General features: G+C 41.2%; 1 protein-coding gene across 1 annotated transcript in view; it reads right to left on the reverse strand.

Annotated features, from left to right (window-relative positions):
* Positions 1-23,630, reverse strand: part of ERN1 (endoplasmic reticulum to nucleus signaling 1) — a 109,700-nt gene that overhangs the window by 35,132 nt on the left and 50,938 nt on the right. The window contains 4 exon segments of the mRNA XM_043962751.1: positions 869-991; positions 6,299-6,371; positions 10,687-10,759; positions 12,785-12,818. Coding sequence (XP_043818686.1) covers positions 869-991; positions 6,299-6,371; positions 10,687-10,759; positions 12,785-12,818 — 303 coding nt within the window.

Genomic DNA, 23,630 nt, shown 5'->3' on the forward strand with positions numbered 1-23,630 from the left:
TGGAGATGGGGGCAAGGGAAGGAGTGATTACTAGGAATCATTGCCACATTTGAAATAAAAGACATCTTTGGGGGGGGCAGGGCAATGGGGGTTAAGTGACTTGCCCAGGGTCACACAGCTAGTAAGTGCACGAGTCTGAGGCCAGATTTGAACTCAGGTACTCCTGAATCCAGGGCCAGTGCTTTATCTACTGTGCCACCTAGCCGCTCCCAAAAGACATCTTTTTAAAAAATAAAGAAATGAAAAGAGACAGTCATAAGTCTTATCCTAGATTTAGAAAGCGCTTCACGAGAACTGTGATTCTTTTTTTTTTTTCTTTCCATCACCACAGATCAAAACCCCTCCCTTCATATACCTTGGCTGGTATCCTGAGGTGTGGCCGACTTTCTGGTGATGTATGAACCTATCTGAACTTAGCCAGGCTAGTCCTCACATTATGCTTGCATAATCTTCCAGTGGGTCTCTACTTTCCAGCTTAGGAAGATCTACCAGGGTTGAGTCACTTCCATCCCACAACGAAGCATTTGAGAAGAATTTAGTTGCTAACCACCCCCAATGATGTTTTTAAAAATCCTATGTAATTTATATTTTGCTGACGGAAGCAAGTTACATAGGGCTATTGTAATACAGTTATGTTCACTGGATCATGTTATACCCAGGGGAAATATAATAAGCCCTAAGGTCCACATGGTGTCTATCTCACTGCTTGTAGGCTCTGAGCCCCCCAGTTAGGAAAACATTTAGGCAGAAGCTTGACTCTTTAATTTATATTTCTCTCTTCCTCTAGCAAATCCCTGGACTATTTGTGGTTGAGGCAATATTCAGGTTTCCAGAAGTAGTTGTTGTTATTATTATTAATTATTATTACCTGTCCGACCAAGATACAGAAGAGAGGTAGATGGACAGAGGCTTTCTGCAAATGCTGAGGACAAAGTCTGCTGCTTCTCCCCAGTCATAAGGTCAACGACATACCAGATGTCCTGCTTTTTACCTGAAAGGACACAAAGATTTCTTTAAAAAGTGATTGGAGGGGGCAGCTAGGTAGCACAATGGATAAAACACCAGCCCTGGATTCAGAAGGACCCGAGTTCAAATCTGGCCTAAAAAACTTGACACTTATTAGCTGTGTGACCCTGGGCAAGTCACTTAACCCTCACTGCCCCTTCGGAAAAAAAAAAAAGTGATTGGAGGGTAGAGGTCTGCAGTCAAAAGAAACATCATCCTGTACCCTGGAACACTTTCCTGGAGCACATCCTAAATCAAAGCACTCAGGTTTCCATGATGCCCAGAATCCTTCATTGTGCCCTGTGTGGGACTCCTGGCTAATCTCCAATCATCATCACTCCACACTAGGGACACAGGCCAAAGCTCACAGGAGATGGAGAACCTTTGAGTGTAGTTGCCACTGTTTCCCACCTGGCTGCATTCCTCTGAAGCTCTGCATCATGTCCCAAGAACCTCTTCATCCTCAAAGATTATTTTAACCCTGTCTCATCCCTACCCTGTGCCCCTGGGGCCCTTCTCTCTAAATGGAGTATGGAAGATTCCTTCCAAAAACTCCATTTAAGGAAAGTACTTGCAATTGTTCTCTACCATCCCACCCCTACCTCCCCACTCCTGCCAGGTCTCTTCTCTTTCCTCATTCAGCTTTTCATATATTGTCTTCCCCCATTAGAATGGAGAAGTTAGGTGACTTGTCCAGGATCACACAGCCAGTACTGTCAGTGGCAGGACTGGGCCTCTCCCCAGAAGCCTAGAAGTAGTAGATTCTATGCCCTTTGAGGGGAGAGTTGCTCATCTTTGGATGCCCCTCAAGGCCCAGCACAGTCACTGCATGTAGCCAAGTGCTCTAAAAATGCTGAAATAAACTGAGTGGTTGGTGCAGCTGGCTACAACACAGCACAAGAGATGGCCCTTGACAGACCAGTGCACCTAACTTTTCTCTCCTGGCTTCAGACTACACCATGACCTCCATCACCCAATTTGCTGGTATGCACACTAGCTACCAAAGCCATTGCCACATAGGCTGTGCCAGCTTTTCCCATGGCCCTCCCCCATGTAGGCTGAACTAGTTTTTCCTTAAAAGATAGTATCATCGTAGAGATTTAATTGTCCCAGAGAACCCAGGCTTGAACCACTGGTGTAGTTTCCTGGTGGTCTCCACATAGACGCCAATGAACAGAGTCAGGAGCTTTTCCACTGACACCACTGAGTCCATCATGGCAAATGCAAAGAAGAAAGGAAGCTGTCCCCAGCTGAATTACTAATAGCTGTAATAATAGCAAAGAGGTATATTATCAAATCTGGCTTCAGACACTTGACACTTACTAGCTGTGTGACCCTCATTGCCCCGCAAAACCAAAACCAAAAATACCTTATTTTATCCCTACAACAAATGTGGGAGGAAGGTGCTATTATTATTATTCCCACTTTACAGATGAAGACACTGAAGCAGGCAGGGCTCTGGGTCACATTGCTGTGGCTGGATCTAAAGTCAGGTTTTTTGGATTCCCGGTCCAGCACTTTCCCTGATGTCCCAACCAGCTGCCTCTAACTGATGCTGTATCCTTGATGAATATCCTTCCCCAGCTATGGCTGTTAGCTTCCTTTGGTTAACTGGTAGATGGTCTGTGGGCATCTCTTTCTCAGTTGTTTTTCAGTCATGTCAGACTCTTTGTGACCCCATTTGGGTTTTATTGGCAAAGATACTGGAGTGTTTTGGCATTTCCTTCTCCAGGTCTTTTTACAGATGAGGAAACTGAGGCAAATAGGGTGAAGTGACTTGCTCGAGGTCACATTGTAAGTGTCTGAGGCTGGATTTGAACTCAGAAAGATTAGTCTTCCCGATTCCAAGCCCAGTGCTCTATCCACTTTAATCCTGAACCCAGACGACTGGGTTAGCCTGAGTCAAGCTTGACCTACACAGTTGGGTATGTGTGTGTGTGATCGAATAAGCATGACTCATCACCACCATTCCTAGAAAAAACATTTTAGTGTGTTGAAGAAGATTATTCTGTAAAAAAGACTGCATGAATGTCCAAGCCTTACTCCAGAGGGTTGATTAAGTCTAACATACTTCCTTCCTCTCAGCAGAAAGGTGGTGGACTACAGGCTAGGAATGGCCTATATGTTGTTACATGTAAAGATAGTTTTCAACATTTTTTGGGTGGGGTGAGGCAATTGGGGTTAAGTGACTTGCCCAGGGTCACACAGCTAGTAAGTGTTAAGTGTCTGAGGCCGGATTTAAACTCAGGTCCTCCTGAATCCAAGGCCAGTGCTTTATCCACCGTGCCACCTAGCTGTCCCTGGCCTACATGTTGTTAACCACTGACCAATGTGTTCACTTGTTTTCCTTGTGCTACAAGGGAGGGCTCTGTGAGTAGGGGAGGAAAGGTCTGGAAAGTCTGACAAAAGCATCAATAAAACATTTTTGAAATTAAAATTTAAAAGAGAAAAAAGCTCTGGATACTTGCTACATGTCTTGATCTTTCTGTTTATTTGCCCGTCTACCTCATTACCCGTGTCATTTGCTTCCTTTGTAATTTAGCCAGTGTTGGTTATTTCAGGAGGTTACTGGAATCAGAGCATTCAGATATACTGTGAAGATTGATAAGTGCATGAATCATAAGACCTGCTAAGATATAACCGGCTTTCACAAGCATCCTGAACTTTTTGCTCAGTTGTTTTGGTCCTGTCCAACTCTCTGTGACCCCATTTGGGGTTTACTTGGCAAAGATACTGGAGTGGTTTGCCATTTCCTTCTCCAGCTCATTTTACAGATGAAGAAACTGAGGCAAACAAGGCTAAGTGACTTGTTATCCTCTCGTGCCTCTCCTTACCTCTATAGCTTGGTCTCTCTGGCTTCTCTCAAGACTCAGCTCAAATCTCACCTTCTGGAGAAAGCCTGGTTCTCCACCCCCACCTGCAGCTGTCCGTGCCATCCCTTCTGAGTCTACCTTCTGTTTGTATCTGATTATTTACATGTTTCTTCCATTGGAATGTGAGATTCTTAATGGCAGGGAATGTTTTGTACTTTCTTTATAACCTCCACTTAGGACAATACCTGGCACATAGTAAATGTTTAATTAATGATTGTTGATCCACTGACTGTATTCTATCCCTCCAGAGATCTGGCTGTATGTTTGAAGTAATGCCGATCTGATGCATCCTTGGCTTCTCTGGAGTTCAGCCCCTCGCCAAGTTAAATTCATGCACAATAAAAACTTTTAGAATTATTGGTTAGGTTGCTCTTCTGTGACAATCTCCAAGGTTCCCCCAAAATATTGGCAATGGACTAGGACAAAGGTCTTTGCTGTAGGCTGCTTGAAGGAAAAGTGAAATAATTTGCAATTCTTTAATAAATGAACAAGGCATCCATCAAGCTCTCAAATATAACCAATGAATGGCCTAATTTAAGGAAGCACCTAGAGAAAATGACAGGGCCACACAAGGGATGAATTACTGGGCAATCTCTTCAAGACTGTAGAAAATGATCTTGCAGGGCAGCTAGATGGTACAATGGAGAGAGCACCAGCCCTGGACTCAAGAGGACCTGAGTTCAAATCTAGCACCAGACACTTACTAGCTATGTGACCCCAGGCAAGTCATTTAACTACTCAGCCTCAGTTTCCTCAAGTGTAAAATGAAGATAAATAGCACCCATCTCTCAGGATTGTTGTAAGGATCAAATGAGATAACATTTGGAAAGTGCTTTGAAAAATTAAAGCAGTATATAAATACCAGATGTTATTATTTCATTATTATTTTTATTGTCATCTTGGTAGCTATATAGCAAGATAAAAGGAGATGATCTGGGGCAGCTGGGTGGCGCAGTGGACAGAGCACTGGACCTGGATTCAGGAGGACCTGAGTTCGGATCCAGCCTCGGACACTTGACACTTGCTGGCTGTGTGACCCTGGGCAAGTCACTTAACCCCCACTGCCTCACTTTAAACAAAAAAAAAAAGGAGATGATCTGATGGTCTGAAAAAGCTAAATTTACTAAGAACTGAAAGAGTAAACGTCAGATAAGCTATTAAATGCTGTGTTGCTGCTATCCATCCACTGTGTGTGTGCATATATATGCATATGTATCTATGTACTGAGTGTACGTATATATGTTTGTATGTGTTTAAATGTTTTCCTCCCCTCTGATAACAGGAAATACTCAGCCAATCTTTTAATGCACAGAGTCTGGTTTCACTTTCTTGGCTCAGATGATTGTGCCCACTTTAAATTTCAGTCAGTTCCTACTAGCATGCCATAATCTTTAAGCCAGGCAGGGCAGGCCAAGAGAGTAGCTAAAAAGCTTTCTTTCACTGGAAAAATGGAGGACAGGGGCTGTGAATTACCATATATGCTGTCAAACATGATCATTGTATTTAATTTTATAATTTTTAATTTGTTTTCTTATACAAAATGACTAATACGGTAATGGTTTACCTAATTGCAAAAACAACAACAACCACCCATGATCCTGTAGTCAAGTAGTTCTGTTGAACTGTATTTTCTTTTTCTTTTTTAACCTTTCTTACAAGAAAAGGCTTGCTAGATAGGAGAGGAAAGAAACACACATAATCTCTCTCTCTCTCTCTCTGAAAATTACATTATATATAAATATATAATTATATAGTGATTATGTAAGATATTAATTTGAATGAATATATTGATTGTATATTGTATCAATATTTATAACATTTACATATTAATTTCTGAGTATGTATTCATTCTGAAATTAATAAGTACAATGTGTTTTATATTAATTCAGAAATTAATATGTTATATATACATATACATGTGTGTCTATAAATTAATTCAGAAATTAATGTGATGGAATAAAAGGTTTCAATAAAATGTTAACATGAAAAATTAAAGCTTGTTGTATGCAGTATGTTGATGTACCATATCTCTCCCTTCTCTCTCAACCACCTCCTCCCAAATTCCTTAGTCGATCACAGAATCATAAATTTAAAGCTGGAAGGAATCTTTGCATCCAGTTCTCTCATTTTAATGATGAGGAAACTAAGGTTCAGAGAGGTTAAATGATTTGTCAAGGGTCACACAGCTCACAAATAAAGTTGAACTCTGGCCCTCCTGATCCACATTCTATTTGGTAGTGTCACCTGGCTACCTCAGCTGAGCCAAAGGCTTGAACAGCATCTTCTCAGACAATTCAGGGCAAGAAAAGCCATTCCAAAGAGGGGCAGTTTAGTAGGAAAATGAAACACCTTTATTTTTGAGAACTGGAACTAATTTTCAAAAGGCCATAAACAAGGCGCTGAAAATCGAAACTCCTTACCCATGTAGAGAATCCCATCTGAACTTCGGCATGGGGATGCCTGCACCAGTTCTGGGATGGTAAAGGGAAGTTTCTAGAAAGATGAACACACACATAAAGGAAAACAAGTTAACTTTAAAAGCTTGAGTAATTTTCACAATCTTAATAGGCTGTCTGTTTCAGTTATGCAATTTTGCTAAAAAGAGAAAAGTTTTGTTGATTACTTCCTCAAATCAAAATTGAAATCTTGAAATGAAGAATGGTGAGCAGCTGGAGGCAAACAGAAGTGGGGTGAGGATGCGGAGTGTGGGGGTACTCCAGGTTTCTCCATTCTCACTTCTGCTACACACATAAAGCAGTGTCCAGGTGCCTGTGCCCTCTAAGAACCAGCTTCCTTTACCTAAGTTCTTTTGATTTGAAATTATTTTCAGTTCCAAATTCTCTCCCTCACCTATTGAGAAGGCAAGATTAGGGTAGGGGGTTTTAACCTGGTGTCCATGAACTTGTGTTATAAAAACATTTTGATGAGTGTATTTCTATGTAATTGGTATCCTTTCTTTTATTTATGCATTTAAAAACATTCGGGGGGGAGGGTAGGAGGTCTGAGGATTTCACCAGACTGTCTAAGGCATCCATGACACAAAGGGTTAAAAATCCCTCACACAGGGCAAGACAGAGTTATGGAGATACAAAGGAACTCATATTTGGTCATCTTGCTGGAATCTTCCCTTTGGGGAACAGCATTTTTTTGGGGGGCTATGAAGGGTTACACAATCTTCCAGATTCCAACAGAAGAAGAAACCATCTCTTCTGGCTTCTGAAACTGACACTGGGACTGCTAGTTAGAGCAAATGATGTGATATTTCTCAAGGGAAGAGGGGTGGGAGATTAAATCTAAGTAAAGGAACTTCCACTTGAATTTAAATGTGTGTGTGTGTGTGTGTGTGTGTGTGTGTGTGTGTGTGTGTGTGTGTAGAAAGTCTTAAGAGTTTTCTGCAGTAAATAATTCTCCACACATTAAAAAAAGGGGGGGTGGGAAGTTTTTTTTGTGTTTTTTTTTTAAGAAGTTATGGGGCAACTAGGTGACACAGTGGATAGAGCACTAGCCCTGGATTCAGGAGGACTTGAGTTCAAATCCGGCCTCAGACACTTAACACTTACTAGTTGTGTGACCATGGGCAAGTCACTTAACCCCAACTACCTCACCCCCCCCCAAAAAAAAAATAAGAAGAAGAAGAAGTAGTAGTTATGATGGGGACCAAGAAAAGAAGGTCATAAAAAGCCAAAAGTTCTATGATGAAACTGCTTCTCCATTAGGTCCACAGTTAACATATGCAAACTCTTTTGGCAAGCACCTGTTTCTATTTTATTTTTGGACTCCCCAGTATTCTTGAAACAAACAAAACAGGCTCTTTCTGTCAAGGATTAAAAAGTTCCTCTTAGTTCTGGGCTTCAGTGGCTGTTTTCACCTCTGAAAGGGCTTTTTTTTTTAATGCTTTATTGATGTTGTTCTTTTCTTTAAAAAAAAATGGAGCAGCTAGGTGGCGCAGTGGATAAAGCACTGGCCCTGGATTCAAATCCGGCCTCAGACACTTGACACTTAATAGCTGTGTGACTCTGGGCAAGTCACTTAACCCTCATTGACCCACCAAAAAAAAAAAAATCACTCATTTCCCATTGACTCACCTCCTCCTCTACACCCCTAATTCCTAATAGAGTAACTCATTGTGATTGTGTTCAGTTGTTTTTCAGTTGTGTCAGACTCTTCATGACCCCATTTAATGGGGGGTTTTGGCCAAAGATATTGGAGTAATTTGCCATTTCATTCTCCAATTCGTTTTACAGATGAGGAAACTGAGGCAAACAGGGTTAAGTGATTTGCCCAGGGTCACACAGTTAGTGTCTGAAGACAGATTTGAACTCAGGAAGACAAATCTTCCTGACTCCTGGCCCAGAATTCTGTGCACTGGGCCTATGTTTTTTCTTCCTTTAAGGGTTCTTTTCTGGCTTGTTCAATTTCTTTTTCTGAGATTGGGTTATTAAAATTCTCTATAGCTTATTCCATTTATCTGGATACTCAATGTTTTTGTAAGTATGTATTTCTTTAAGTGTCTATTTTGTTGCATACAATGAAGCAAAATAGTTTCTAACACTTTACTTCATCTATTGGGATTTCTCTTTTTATTCTTGATGTTTATGATTTATTTTCCCCCCTCTTTTTAAAAAATCAAATTAGCTAAAGGTTTGTTACTAGTATTTTCTTTTTTAAAAATAATTCTTTTCAACAAACATTTGTTTTTTCTCCCTCTCACCTCCCTCACCACTGGAAAACAACAACAACAACAACAACACTTATAACAAATATGCCTAGTCAAACAAAACAAATTCTGAAATAGCCACGTCCAAAAATGTAACTGGTCTTCAAGTTAAAAACAATTTTTTTACTCTTATCTTTTCTATTTTCAGAAAGAATTTCTATTTTTGAGTTTACTCGGGACTTTTTTGTTATGTCACTTTTCTAGTGTTTTTAGTTACATATCCAATCCATTGATCTCTTCCTTCTCTCTTTTGTTGATGAATATACTCAAGAAGAGAAAATTTCCTCTAAGGACGATGCTGGCTAAATTTCACAGGCTTTGGAACGCTGTGCCATTGTTATGATTTTCTTGGATAAAATTGTCCATTGTTTCTATGATTCAATCTTTAACCCACATATTCTTTAGGATATTATTTAGTCCCCATTTAAATATATATTCTTTCTTCTGATTACCCTTACTAATCACAATTTTTATTGTATTTTGTCAGTAAAGGATGTGGTCATTATCTCTGCTTTTCTGTATTTCTTTATGCCTTAGAATATGGTAAAATTTTGTAAGAGTGCCATTCAAAGCTACAAAATATGTAGACTCTCTACACTTCCCATTCAGTAATCACCAGAGGGCTATCACATCTAATTTTTCTAAAACTCTATTCAGATCTTTAACTTTTCTCCTAGGTTCCCAATAATTATTGTCCTGTTATGCGATTACTCCCTATAGTTAAATTATTTTTGCCTGCACACAGACATACACACATACTATTCAGTGCATGTATATGCATTATCGATCATTTCATTATTTATGGTGTTGTTAAACACAATGAAACTTCCTTGTTTATTCCTTTTAGCCATGTATATTTTTACCATAGACTTTTCTTACATTATGATCAACACCCCTGATTCTTTAAATTTGTCTAAGGCATAAACAATCATACTCTAGTCCCTCATTTTAATTCTGGGTGAATCTTCATGTTTCATATATGTTGAATCCTGCTTTCTTGTTTGTTTGGAGTTTTTTTTTTTTGCCTGGCAATGAGGGTTAAGTGACTTGCCCAAGGTCACACAGTATCAAGTGTCTGAGGCCAGATTTGAACTCAGGTCCCTCCTGAATCCAGGGCTGGTGCTTTATCCACTGAGCCACCTACTTGCCCCTGAATCCTGCTTTCTTATCCACTCTGCCACCCTCCTCATTTTATGGGTAGTTTATCACATTTACAATCATAATAATGATTGTTAATTCTGTATTTCCCTCTATAACATGCTACTATGATGTTACCTAGCTTTGCTTCCCACCCCCTTAAATTTACAAAAGAAAAGGTGGAAAAAGTGGTTTCATCACTGATAATTTATAATTAGAATGTTCTCATTCTATTCCCCTGTCCTTCCTCTCTTCATGTTACCCAGACTTAAATTGCTAAGTCTTTCTTACTTCCCCTTTAATCCTGTCTTTATAATCTATGCACCATAACTGAAATGTTTGGCTTCTGCCTTCCCTCCCCAAATCTACTATCTTTCTTACTCCCCACTTCCTTCTTCCTGTCTCTACCTATTTCCCTATTGATTTTAATGTATTTCTACACTAACTATGCTTACATATTTGTGTGTATGTGTTCAACCTTCTTTCTTCCCATTCAGATAATTGTGAGGTTCATAAGATACCACTTTCTCCCATCTCTACTATGTGCAAGACACTGTACTAGGCACCAGGGTAGAAAGGCTAAAATAAACAGTTCCTGACCACAAGGGGTTTACATTCATCTTCCTATCAAAGAGATGTTCTTTAGAATTAGATACCCACTCCTCCATATCCTCCCCATTCCCATAGTCACCGATAAGCACAATTGTTCTAAGTACTGATGATTTATTTAAAAGTCCCAAAGCAGTCATTTCTGCAGACTAAATTTCTGCAGGCTAAATCATGATATGAAGAGAAATGCGAGCAATCCCAAGGGGGATGTCAGTTCCACAAGTGTGGCATATCCCTGATGCCTTCATCAGTTCCTGTCACTAGCATCCTGTCAGCAATAATGCCACACAGAGATCTCTGGCCAATCTGAAGGCCCAGGGCTTCTAGAGTGTCAAGGACACTTACCGTCAGACCTTCATTGTTCTTGCCACCGAGTGTATACAGGCTTCCATCATTGGGGTCTGGGAGGAATGCAGGCCTGGGGGGGAGAAGAAGCAAAAAAAAAAAAATTAAATCCTTAATAGCCCTGCACATACATTATGTATGACCATAGTCATTCAAAGGTACAAGCGCATGGCATGACCACAGATGTTAATATCAAAGAGCTTACAATCTAATGGTCAAAGAAGCAAACAACTATGTACAAACAAAATACATACACGATTAAGTGGAGATTATCAAAGGGGGAATGAACTAGCTTGAAGGGGGACTGGAAAAGGTAGTACAAATATTGTTTATATCTGTTTTAAAGATAAGGAAACAAGTTCAGAGCAGTTAAGGGGCCTGGCCAGTAACACAGCTCTAGTAAATTTGGGAGCCAGGATTTGAACTTAGACTCCTGAACCCAGACCCTCTGATAAAAAAAGCACAGTGCTCTTCCCACCATTCAGTAAATAAATATTTATTAAGTACCTATTAGGTGCCAGGCATTGTGTTAAGTGCTGGGGATAGAAAGCAAAGTCCTAGCAACTGTACTGGGTAGGAGGCTGAGCTAAATAAACCTTCTAGATCCCTCTAAACCCTAAGATTCTATGAATAAGGACAAGGAAAATTCATTAAAAATTTTTTCAACTTGACTTTCATGTCCAAGTTCAGTAAATTTTTTTGGGGGGGGAGGGGCAGGGCAATGAGGGTTAAGTGACTTGCCCAGGGTCACACAGCTAGTACGTGTCAAGTGTCTGAGGCCAGATTTGAACTCAGGTCTTCCTGAATTCAGGGCCAGTGCTTTATCCGCTGTGCCACCTAGCTGCCCTAGCATTTATTTATTTATTTTTTGTGAGGCAATTAGGGTTAAGTGACTTGCCCGGCATCACACAGCTAGTAAGTGTCAAGTGTCTAAGGCCAGGTTTGAATTCAAGTCCTCCTGACTCCAGAGCCGGTGCTCTATCCACTGTGCCACCTAGCTGCCCCCCTAGCATTTATTTTTTAAAATCCAGTTATCTTAGGAATAGTACATAAACTCAGCTAGATTACGCTACTCTGTTTTCCTCTGAGCATTTGTTTTTCTTTTCTTTTCTTTTTTAAACTGGAAGAAGACTCTGAAAGTGTAATACTCAGACACTGAGACAGAAATGAAGATGTCTGTCTGAGAGACACACAAAGCAGATGGAAGAGGACTGCCAAGGCAGGCATCAAGGGGATTCCTACAAGCTGATCAATAATTCTAAATAGCTCTTCAGTCATACTGAAGTCACACAGAATCCCCTTGCAGGCATTATTATTTTTATTTTTCAGTTTTCAAGTTGTCTATTCACCTGAATTGATATTTGGCATCCAACTTTCAAAGATTTTACAGCTCATATGGGGATGAGGTAGGATGGATGGCATGATGGTTAGAGAGCTGGCTTTGAATCTAGGAAGCCCTGGGTTCAAGTTCTGCCTCTGATAGACAAGTAACCCAAGGCTGCATTTGAACCCAGGTCTTTTTTTGATTCCAAGTCCAGCGCTCTAGTCACTGTACCACTCAACTGTCTCTTTCTTTCTTTTTTGGGGGGTGGGGGGAGGCAGGGTAATGAGGGTTAAGTGACTTGCCCAGGGTCACACAGCTAGTGTCAAGTGTCTGAGGCCAGATTTGAACTCAGGTCTTCTTGAATCCAGGACCGGTGCTTTATTCACTGTGCCACCTAACTGCCCTCGGCTGTCTCTTTTAACCTTTTGTTGCTTTAGGCAATGTGCTGAGTATAAGTTGCTGCAGAATGTACCAGCCACATTGGTAAAAGGAGTTTTCTCATTCAAGTGTTCCCATTACTAAAGAAATCATAGGTCCAATCCCTATTTCTAACCCTATATACATGGGAAAGGTCAATTTCATCTCTGATCACAGTAACACACCAAATCCTGGCTTGGAAGTCAGTCTTCTTGTTGGCTTGTGAGTTTTCCAATTCAAATTCTGTCTCCCTTTGTTGGTAAAAGAGCAGAGAGACAAAAAGAAGGGGTAGGAGGCAACAAATTTAGACAAATCACACAGGAAAAAAAAAAAGCTGAAGTAAATCAGGAAACTTACTCTTCAACATGGGTGGGAACCTGCAGGACTGGATCTGCACAAAGAGAAGAAGGAAAGCATTAGGAGAGTTAGTGAATTATATCAGGATTCCTCAAAGGAAGATTAAGCAGCTCACATTTCTATAACACTTTAAAGTTTATAAAACTCTCTCCTCACAGCTATTCTGTGAGTTATATTATATAAATCTCATTCCCCCTGTGTAAGTGTTAAGGGTTAAAATTCTAGCTAGTCTGTCTAAAATATCCAATGAGTGGTCGCCAATAAATTATAAGCTTTAGCAAGAGTTAGACTTTTAAGCATTTATTAAGGAGAATAAGAGTTTGGTAAAGAGAGAAGAAAAAGGCCTAGATTCCTATCTATTAAAGGGAGAGCACATTTCTAGCTCCGCTCTCCACCAGAGTCCAAAGGAAAGAGCCTCGGAGCGAGTGCCAGTCTCTTCCTTCCTCCTCCCACTAGCCCGCGTCACTTCCTGTGACACCAAAGAAAAGACTCCTGGTCTTGCCCTCAAAGACCTTCGCTTCATGGGCAGAACTCTTCTACAGTAAGTCTCCAGCAGGTGGCATCATTCCAATCGTTACAGTTCCCCGCTTTGTTTCCTCAAGAAACGGTACGTTTCCTTGATGAAACAGTCAAAAATAACAGAATATCCAGACCAGAGTCCAGACCAGAGTCCAGAATCCAGTTTCCTCCTGATGACATCTTACCACTTCAAGAAGACAAAAGAACTCAGAGACTTTATATGTTTTGTTAGTTTTTACTATCTCCTTTCTGTTATAATATACACTATCTGTAACATGAGGCTCTCCCTTTGCAAGACTAATGTCAAAGTGTCGGTTCATGAGGACAAAAAAAAAAAAATCGCCCCTCTGGACAAATCTTTCCTCTCTTCCTTTTCTATATTGTTGTTCACATATTATTAGTTAGCAATAGTTATTATATTATTTTTACTGTTCCGTCAAGGAAATATTTTGTTTCTTGAGGAACAAAAGGGGGGAATGTGGTAAAAAGTTTTAACAGTCGGTTAGATAATGGAAAGACGCCAGTTTTTTTTTAGGACCACCCTTTTGGGGAGGAGACCAACAGCATGAGCTACACACACCAGTCCGCCTGCGACGCATGCCAGATTGCCTGCTGAGCACTCGACTTCCAGGGTGCGAGCTTAAAAGGCAAGGAGAGAACGGAAGTGGGGCCTTTTTCCTGCTCCGCTGGTCTCCTGGCTGTGCTGCACAGACAGACACGGACTGGAGTTTGACTCGGCCCAGCTCTCGGTTAACAGCATGCGCTTGACTCGGTCTCTCTCCCCAAAAGGTGGCCTTCGGCTTTTGGTGAATTTTATACGGAATATAGACTAAGCCTAGACTTAAGACGATTTGTATTGTATTTCTACTTTCCTATCCTTCTAATCAACATCACCTTGTGACCACCATACAATAAAAGCTCTATCTAGAAAACCAGAAGCTTCTTCCATTTACTAGTCTGGGAGATAAATTAAGGGAAAGGTTAAGTAGGGTAGATTTATGATCTAATATCCAATTTTAATCTCACATAAGTAAAGAGGAAGAAATGGAGATTCAAAAGTGGGCATCAAATCTGGGATCCAAACTTAGATCTCTTAATTAAGTCCGGTGCTTTCTACTAAATCATACTGCTCCTCATCAGTGGCCACCATTGCTTCTAGCCTATTGACCTGAAGGATCAAATGAGATCACAGATGTACTTCTGACAGAAAAAGAGAAATATACTATCAAAACGAAAGGCCATAATTAAGAGTTGGAATGGATCCAAAAATCAGAATCACTGTGCTAAGGTCCAACAACTCACTGCCAGTGAAAGTGAGATATGAGTTGGGGCGGGGGGGTGGGGGGGGAAGAGAGTAGAAATATGTACAAAAGGGGCAGCTAGGTGGTGCAGTGGATAAAGCACTGGCCTTGGATTCCGGAGAACCTGAGTTCAAATCCATCCTCAGACACTTAACACTTACTAGCTATGTGACCTTGGGCAAGTCACTTAACCCTCATTGACCCACACACACACAAAAGAAATATGTACAAAAAGACAAAAAATGTGATCACCAGGCCCTAAAGCAGTCACAATCTTTGATGGATAAAAGTTATTCAAGGCATAAAGCCCAGTACACTTGAGCAAAAGGCAGACAATGGGCCTTTAAAACTAAATGCTGGGGTGCAGTGGATAAAGCACCGGCCCTGGATTCAGGAGGACCTGAGTTCAAATCCGGCCTCAGACACTTGACACTTACTAGCTGTGTGACCCTGGGCAAGTTATTTAACCCCATTGCCCCACCCAAAAACAAAAAACAAAAACAAAACTAAATGCTACTGATTTGTGACACAATATTGACTTTCTAAATATTGGGGGGAAATTAGAAAAATTCAAGTTAAAACCACTCTGAAGTTCCACCTCACACCCATAGGACTGTCAAAACTGACACAAAAGAAAAATGACAAATGCTAGAGAGGCTATGGGAAAACAGGTACATCAATGCAATGTCAGTGGAGCCAAGAACTGGTCTAGCCATTTTGAGAAACAATTTGGATTTATGCCCAAAAAGCTATTAAACTGTGCATATCTTCTGACCCAGTGATAGAAATACTAGGTCTCTATTCAAAGAGATATAGCCAAAGGTCTATGTCCAACAAAAGAGAAAAAGGGGACTCATTTATACAAAAATACCTATAACAGTTCTTTCTGCAGAGGCAAAAAATTAGAAAATGGGGGTTAGGGTGGCACCCATCAAATGGGGGAATGAATGAATAAGTTATGGTATGTGAATGTGATGGAGTACTATTGTGCTATAAGAAATGATGAAAGGGGTGGTTTCTGAGAAACCAGGGAAGACTCACATAAAGATACAAAGTGAAGTAAGTAGAACCAGAACATTTCATACAATAACAATATTATAAAGACAACTTTAAAAGACTTAGGAACCCTGATCAACACAATGACCAGCCATAACTCCAGAAGACTTATGATGAAACAAACTACCCACCTCCAAAGGGAGAGGTAATGGACTCAGAGTATAAACTGAAGCATACATATGTGTGTGTGTGTGTGTATATATTGGATATGGTCAACATGGACATTTATTTTCCTCAACTACATATGTTTGTAACAGGAGTTTTGTTTTTCTTGCTTTCTCAACTAGGGGGAAGTGGAGAGGAGTGCAAGGCAGAGAAAGCAGATTTTTGTTGATTGGAAAAAGATTTAATTTTTAAAATTATGATTATTAGGAGATTAGGGACTGAACAGAGATAGCTAGATGGCTCAGTGAATAGAGCACTGAGCCTGGAACCAGGAGGACTTGAGCTCAAATCTGGCCTCAGATACTTACTAGAGAGGTGACCCTGGGCAAGTCACTTAATTCTGTTTGCCTCAGTTTCATCTGTAAAATGAGCTGGAGAAGGAAATAGTAAATCCCTTCAGTATCTTTGCCAAGAAAACCCCATTAAAATGGGGTCACAAAGAGTTTGACATGACTGAAACAACTGAATAATACCAGGGACTGAACATGTAATTTCATTGGTATAGGGAACTCCCAGGTGAGAAAATTCCTTCTACCAATGTAGGTTGGCACCTTCTCTATAATTTATAGTCTTAGAAAGTTACCTAGATTGCCTAAAACTAAGTGACAACCAGTATGTATCAGAGGCAGAATTGGAACACAGGTCTTCATAGATTTGAGATCAGGTCTCTATCCTCAACACCGTGCTCCCTCTTTCATTTATAAATATCAATTTCCCACACGTAAAAGCAAAAAAGCTATGAATTAAAAATCAATTTTATGTTTGTGACCACCAAAATGGTCTGGATTTCTCCTTTCTTGAATCCTCCTGATAACCCTTATCAGTACAGCAGCATTATCAAGAAGAGGCTTGGTCATAACCCCTTTGGGTAGAGATCCATTTTATAGTCTCTAATGTCCTTTCTAGCTCTTACTTCCCATCTGGTAGCTCCAAACCGTGCCACCTCCAATCAGGCCTTCACCTCTCGGCTCCTCTCCAAAAGAAATTTGGATTCCTCAAGGGGACCTCCCACCCGGGACTTCCACATGTGACCTTTCATCTTACCTTGCTTGGAATCAAGGCTCCATTTCACCTCCTGACCCTAGCTCCAAACCACAGTACCTGAGCATCCTTCCCCTTTATCATTCCCCATTTGAATGTAAGTCCCTTGAGTGTATAGACTGTCTTGCTTGCCTGTGTTTGCATCACCAGAGGTCAGCACAGTGCCTGACACAAAGCAAGTCCTTTGCTGTTCAATTGTTTCAGTTGTGTCTGACTCTCCATGACCCCATTTGGGGCTTTCTGGCAAAGATACTGGAATGATTTGCCATTTCCTTCTCCTGCTCATTTAAAAGATGAGGAAACTGAGGCAAACAGGGTTAAGGGACTTGCCCAGGGTCACACAGCTAATAAGTGTCTGAAGTCAGATTTGAACTCATGAAGATGAGTTTTCCTGACTCCAGACCAGCATTCTATCCACTATTGCGCTACCTAATTGCCCATAGCAGGTGCTTCAGAAATGCTTCGTCTAGCCAACTACCCACAGATCCATGGCTTCATCATTATGTGTGCTAGGAGGGAGAGGGGCAGCAGAAAGTGTATGGTGGTGTCATTTTCCACCCAGGATTCTCCTTCAGTGAAATCTATCTCCAGCCTTCTCCCATATTGACTTTGCTTCCAAAAGCCCAGCTCTCATGGCGCACAAACGTCACAACAACAGATGTCTAGCACCCCACATCTACTTCCAACAAGGCCTCAGGCAGCAAAACAAACAATTCACTAAATGATGAAAGGCACGTTAAAAAACACCACACAAAAAAACCAGGCAACTATTAGCTTGAGGTCTAAGTAATCTGTTTATCTTTTCCATCAATAACCTCTTGTACACTCCCCAAGACTGACTGATGCAAGAGGAAGGAAACCCAGGCACACACAGTCACCCTATTGAAGCGGGTTAGGGAGAAACAGCAGCTTTCAAGGCAGCACCAAAACCACAAGCTCGTAAAGGTAATTGGCTTCTCTTTCAAAGGGCACATGGCAATCAAAAAGGCTACTAAAGGCATTGCCAATAAACAGACCAAGTAGACACAAAGAAACCCAGAACTCCTATAAGCTCACCAGGTGAGACAAGGAGATGGAGTCACTGACATTCTGGATGATTGACCACGAGCCTGCTCTTCCAGGAGACTCATGTTTACATGCAAAGTCTCCTTCTCTTCTATAGCTTATATACCAGGCACCTGAGACAGAGGCCTGAGGTCCAGAACTATGTACTGCAGAAGGGCCCTAACGGGGATAGAAGACATAAGAGTAACCAGCACCACCACCACTGCCGCAAGAATACATTTATATGGCACTTCAAGAGATGTTCAAAGTACTTTGCATATATTATCTCATTTAAAACACAAAACGACCCTGTGAAGAGGACATCATAGTATCCTAGTATGATTAATTAAAGAATTAAGAGCTGGATGGGACCTGAGTTTATCTAGGACCAGCTTCTCATTTTATAGATAAGGAAGCTGAAAGCCAAAGAGGTTAAGTACCCTTGCACCAAATTGCACAGTAATAAGCAGCATAGATGAGAGTGGACTCCCCCAACCCCCAAAAGCCAATACCACTTCTGAAAACTGCTGCCAATATGAGGGGCGGGAGGGAGGAAGGGAGGAAGGGAGGGAGAGAAAGACAGACAGAAACAGAGACAGAGAGAGAAAGAAAAAGAAAGGACGGAGTGAAAGAGGCAAAAAGGAAGAAGGGAGGGAAAAGGAAGGAAAGAAGAAAGTAGGGAAGAAGGAAGAAAGAAGGAAGGGAGAAAGAAAAAAGAGGGAAAGAAGGAAAGAAGGGAGAAAGAAAGAAATGAAATGAAAAAAGAAAATAAAAGCAAGAAGCTATTAAGTGCTTACTGGGTACCAAAGAATGTGTTACGGATGAGAGATAAAAATAAAAAATGAGTGACAATCTTTATGTTCAAGGAGCTTATATTTTCCTAGGGGAAGATGGCATATCTAGAAGCTGGGAACCAGGGAGTGATTGTTTTGGTTTGGGAAACCACAGCGACCAAGTGGGGTCATCGGGGAGCTGATTGATGGGTCCTTTCTAGAAGCAATGGCAATGCTGGTTTCATTGCCATTCCGGAGCTGGGAGGTAAAGGAAGACATCCTGGGTCCAGAGGCAGGTAGATGGCAAGGCCTCATGGCCCAGAAGGTCAAAGGCAAAGCACTGAATGGCAAGAAAATGACCAGAGTGGGTTGTGAAGCACAGCTGGGGCCAGTCATGAAACATATTCATGAACCAGGACAGTGCAGGCCCCAGACTATAAGTTCCTAGGTAGGGATTAAGGGTTAGGTTCCTAGTAAAGGGTTAAGCTATCGAGGAGGGCAGAGCGGCAAATGGCCAGGATGGAATGTACTGGAGGAACTAACCATTCTAGGGATCACTGCTCCAATGTTTAAGAGCCATAATTTTCTGGCGTAGGAACTAGTCCATCCAGTCATCTAAGAGCCTCTTTAGCATAAGAGATGCATGATCCAGTGAAAAGAACAGTGTCTTTGGAGCCATGGAATCTATGTTGAAATCCCGACTCTGAGCTGTGACCTTGGGTCTATCACTTAACCTAGCCCCATTTTCCCAATCCAGACCATGATCCCCATATAACAAGCCGTTTGGACACATATCATGGCCTAGTGAAAGGTACAGAACTTGGAGCCAGGAAGACCAAGGTTCAAATCCCACCTCGCACATTTAATAGCTGTATAACCCTGGGCAAGTTACTTAACCTTTAGGTGACTCAGTTTCCTCCTATGTAAAATGAGAAGATTGGACTCTATGGCCAACCTAAGGTCCCCTTCCAGCTCTAAATTCATCGTCCATCCACCCTGTGGCTTTTCTGCTTCTCCCCATCTTAGAGAAGCACCCCTGGACTGCGCCACCAGAAAAAAAAATCTATCCGGTCCTCCATGGGGGACGTTATCCATTTAACTTTGGGTTTTCTGACTCAGACTGAGCTGTCTCAGTTGGTGAGTAAGTGCAAAAGTAACCAGTCCACTATATCTAGCCAGCCCCAGACTAGACCATCCTTTACATTTCCATTGAGCCACCATGTTTCCTGTCGTGTTTCCTCTCCCCACTTTCTAACTCTTGCCTTTAGGCTCAGTAATAAAATTAACTATCATACTTATACACATGTGTAAATACATAAATATATATATATATATGAGAGTTGAATATATATATATATAAGGTCTTTGAGCGTAGGGTTTGTTTTATTCCTTGTTATTTGTAACCCTAGTTCCTGGCACATTCTAGGCACTTAGTAAATGCCAGGTGATTGTCTGGTTAATATGACCATTGTTCTTGGAAAGGGCATGTCAATAAACTGCACAATGGATCGACTCAATGTCTCAGTGACTACCCAGACAATCCCTTCCTGACCACTAGGCCCATATTTGTGCTGTCACCCCCTATTAGGGATACAAGCTCCCTGAAGTCAGGTCAACCGTCTCACTTTTGTCATTTAAAAAATTTATTTTATTTTTAGTTCCAAACTCTTTCTCTCTCCCCCTCCTCTGCTCTACCCATTGAGAAGGCAAGAAAAAATAAACCCATTACAAATATATATAGTCTTACAAAACAAATTCTCACATTAGCCATGTTAAAAAAGGAAAGGAAGGAAGAAAAAAAGGAAAGAAGAAAGGGAGGGAAGGAGGAAGGGAGGGAAGAAAGGAAAGGAAGGAAGGAGTGAAGGACTTAAAGCAAGGGAAGGAGGAAGGAACGAACAAATGAACAAATGAATGAACGAAGGAAAGGAATATGATTCAATTGGCAATCTGAGTCCATCAGTTCTCTATCCAGAGGTAGATAGCATGTTTTATCATGAGTCCTTTGGAATTGTGGTTGGTCATTGTCTCACTTTTGTAATCGTATCACCAGCACTGAATGTCTGGCACAAGATAAACGCTTAATTCTAGCAGCTATTGTCTACAGATTAGATGTTTGCATGTTGTCTCCTCCATTAGACTGAGTTCCTTGAAAGCAGGACTGTTTGTTTGCCTTTCTTTGCTCTCCTCCAAAGCCATCTGGGTCCAGTGGCAAGATTTGTATCTGGATGAGTGGAGATGGCCCAGGATGTTTGCAGCAATCAGGGTTAAGTGACTTGCTCAGGGTCACACAGCTTGTAAGTGTCAAGTATCTGAAGCCAGAGTGTTCTGTCCACTGTGCCACCTAGCTAGGACCTCAGGCCTAAGTTGTAGGAGTACCTCAAGTTAAATTTGTTACTTATTGTGTGTCCTAGGGCAGGTCACTTAATACTAGCTGTGTGACCCTGGGCAAATCATTTAACCCTCATTACCCAACCCTACCCCCATCATCTACCTTCTTTTTCTTTCTTTTTTTTGTGAGGCAATGAGGGTTAAGTGACTTGCCCAGGGTCACACAGCTAGTAAGTGTCTGTGTCTAAGGCCATATTTGAACTTAGGTCCTCCTGAATCCAGGGCAGGTGCTTTATCCACTGTGCCACCTAGCTGTCCCTCATCTACCTTCTTAAAAACAAATTTTGGGGGATGGGGGAAGCTAGGTGGTGTAGTGGATAAAGCACCGGCCCTAGATTCAGGAGGACCTGAATTCAAATCCGACCTCAGATACTTGACACTTACTAGCTGTGTGACCCTGGGCTAGTCATTTAACACTCATTACCTGCCCTCACCCCTCAAAAAAATTATCAGACAAGAAGGAAAGAATACTAAGAATTGGCCAAGCTCACAATATGAAATAACCAATCTATCCCAGAGAACAGATTAAACACATTCCCCTCCCTGCCCAGGGAAGTAGGGGGCTATGGGCATGGAATGTGGGATATGTTGACAACCCTCCCCCTTATCCTTTGTCCCAGGCTGGATTCACTGTTTTTCTTTAATGTAAGGGGAAGTTTGATGGGAGAAGGGAATTGGGGAGAAGAATGGGGAAGAATATACTGGGAAATGCCTTGTATAAAAACAAAAAAATCAATAACACGGTTAAAGAAAAAGACGTGTAGTTGGGGAAGAATGACTGGTAATGAGTCAGCTTAAAACAGGAAAAGGTCTGTGGCAAAACTGACTAGAATTTAAATCTATCGATACTTGAGGCTTCTCCTTTTGAGTTGGCTTTGGGCAGATTCTCTCACATAGGAACAAGGAGAATGCCTTTGGTTACAGAAGCTACAAGGACAGTTTGCTCAGGTAACCTTATTGCCGGCCACGGATGATCATGAGCTTTTCCGGGACACGCTGCTCCTGAAATGATATCTCAGTGAGCACTTTATAAATAAAACTCAAGGAGTTTTTATTGCCTCCCTCTCATTTTTAAAAAAGCACAACCACATAACAGAAGACTCCAATAAAGCCATAAAGGCATGAAGGGACCAACTGATGAATAAGCTTCATTTCAACTTGGGGCAGTATACAGTGGATTTCATGGAAAGAACATTTGACTTGTAATAAAAAAACCCGAGTTGTTGCAGTTTCTTTTTCTTTTTTTTCCTTCCTTCCTTCCTTCTTTTTAAAAAATCTTAGCTCTGTCATTTACTAGGCACCTTCCCTGGAGAAAAGTCTTCTCTCTGCCTTAGTTTCTTCATCTATAAAATGGGTACACTGGTCACCTCCTACAAATTCAGAGAACACATCAAGCACAGGCCAAGGGTTCACACAATCCCCAAGTCAGCTCCACTAAATGTCACCAACTCTTTCAACTGGTCCTCCTACAGTCTGATTTCTAGGCCTTTCCCTGTCTTGGTCACTCTCCCCTGATTACTCTACAGTTTGTTGATATCCTCCCTAATATATGGCATCCAGAACTGAATGTGATACTACAGATTTGGTCTGACCAGGAAAGAGGACAGTGAGACCATGGCCTTTTTCGTTGTTGTTCAGTCATGTCTGACTCTTCATGACCCCATTTGGGGTTTTCTTGGCAAAGAGACTGGAGTGGTTTGCTATTTCCTTCTCCAATTCATTTTACAGATGAGGAAACTGAGGCAAACAGGGTAAAGAAACTTGCCCAGGGTCACCCAGCTAATAAGTGTCTCAGGCCAGATTTGAACTCAGGAAGCTGAGTCTTCCTGATTCCCAAACCCAGCACTCTATCTACTGTGCCACCTAGCACTATGGCCTACCTCTTTCTAGATGTATCTGTATGTCACCATAAATATAGTACTTCTTGTCCAGAGCATAAAAAACATTGTCTGGAAAAAGTTTTACCTTATCTTTGCCTGGACTAGGGCAACTCTACACCCTGCTACTTCCCTCTCTTCCACTTCTCCCCTTCTTACTGACTTTAAACACAGACTTTACCCATTAGAATGTAAGCTCTTTGAGGTCATGGACTGTCTTGTAACCTCAGTGCTTAGCACAATGCCTAGAACATAGCAACTACTTACTAAATGTTCTATCTACCTATCTGTTTATCTATCTATCTATCATCTATCACTTATCACGTGCATTTATTTAGGGAGAGAGATGTATGGTATAGTGGAAAGAATACTCACCTTCAGAAAAATGTATTTAAATCTCGGGTGTGATACTCATTAAATATATGACACTGGGAAGTCATCCAGCCTAAGCCTCAGTTTTCCTCCTCTGTAAAATGGTGATAATACTAATATTACCTACTCCTCAGGATTGTTGTGAGGAAGGTGCTATACATAATTTGTTATTAACATTATGTTGTAGGAGTAGGATAGGATTTTGGAGAAGAGATCAATTAAAGGCTAGAATAATCAGGAAAGATTTCATAAAGTGGGCCTCTGCTGAATCTAGATAGATTTGCTTAGGAAGAGGGAAGTGGAAAAGGCA

Source organism: Dromiciops gliroides, chromosome 4, assembly GCF_019393635.1.
Source record: "Dromiciops gliroides isolate mDroGli1 chromosome 4, mDroGli1.pri, whole genome shotgun sequence".
Classification (NCBI taxonomy): domain Eukaryota; kingdom Metazoa; phylum Chordata; class Mammalia; order Microbiotheria; family Microbiotheriidae; genus Dromiciops; species Dromiciops gliroides.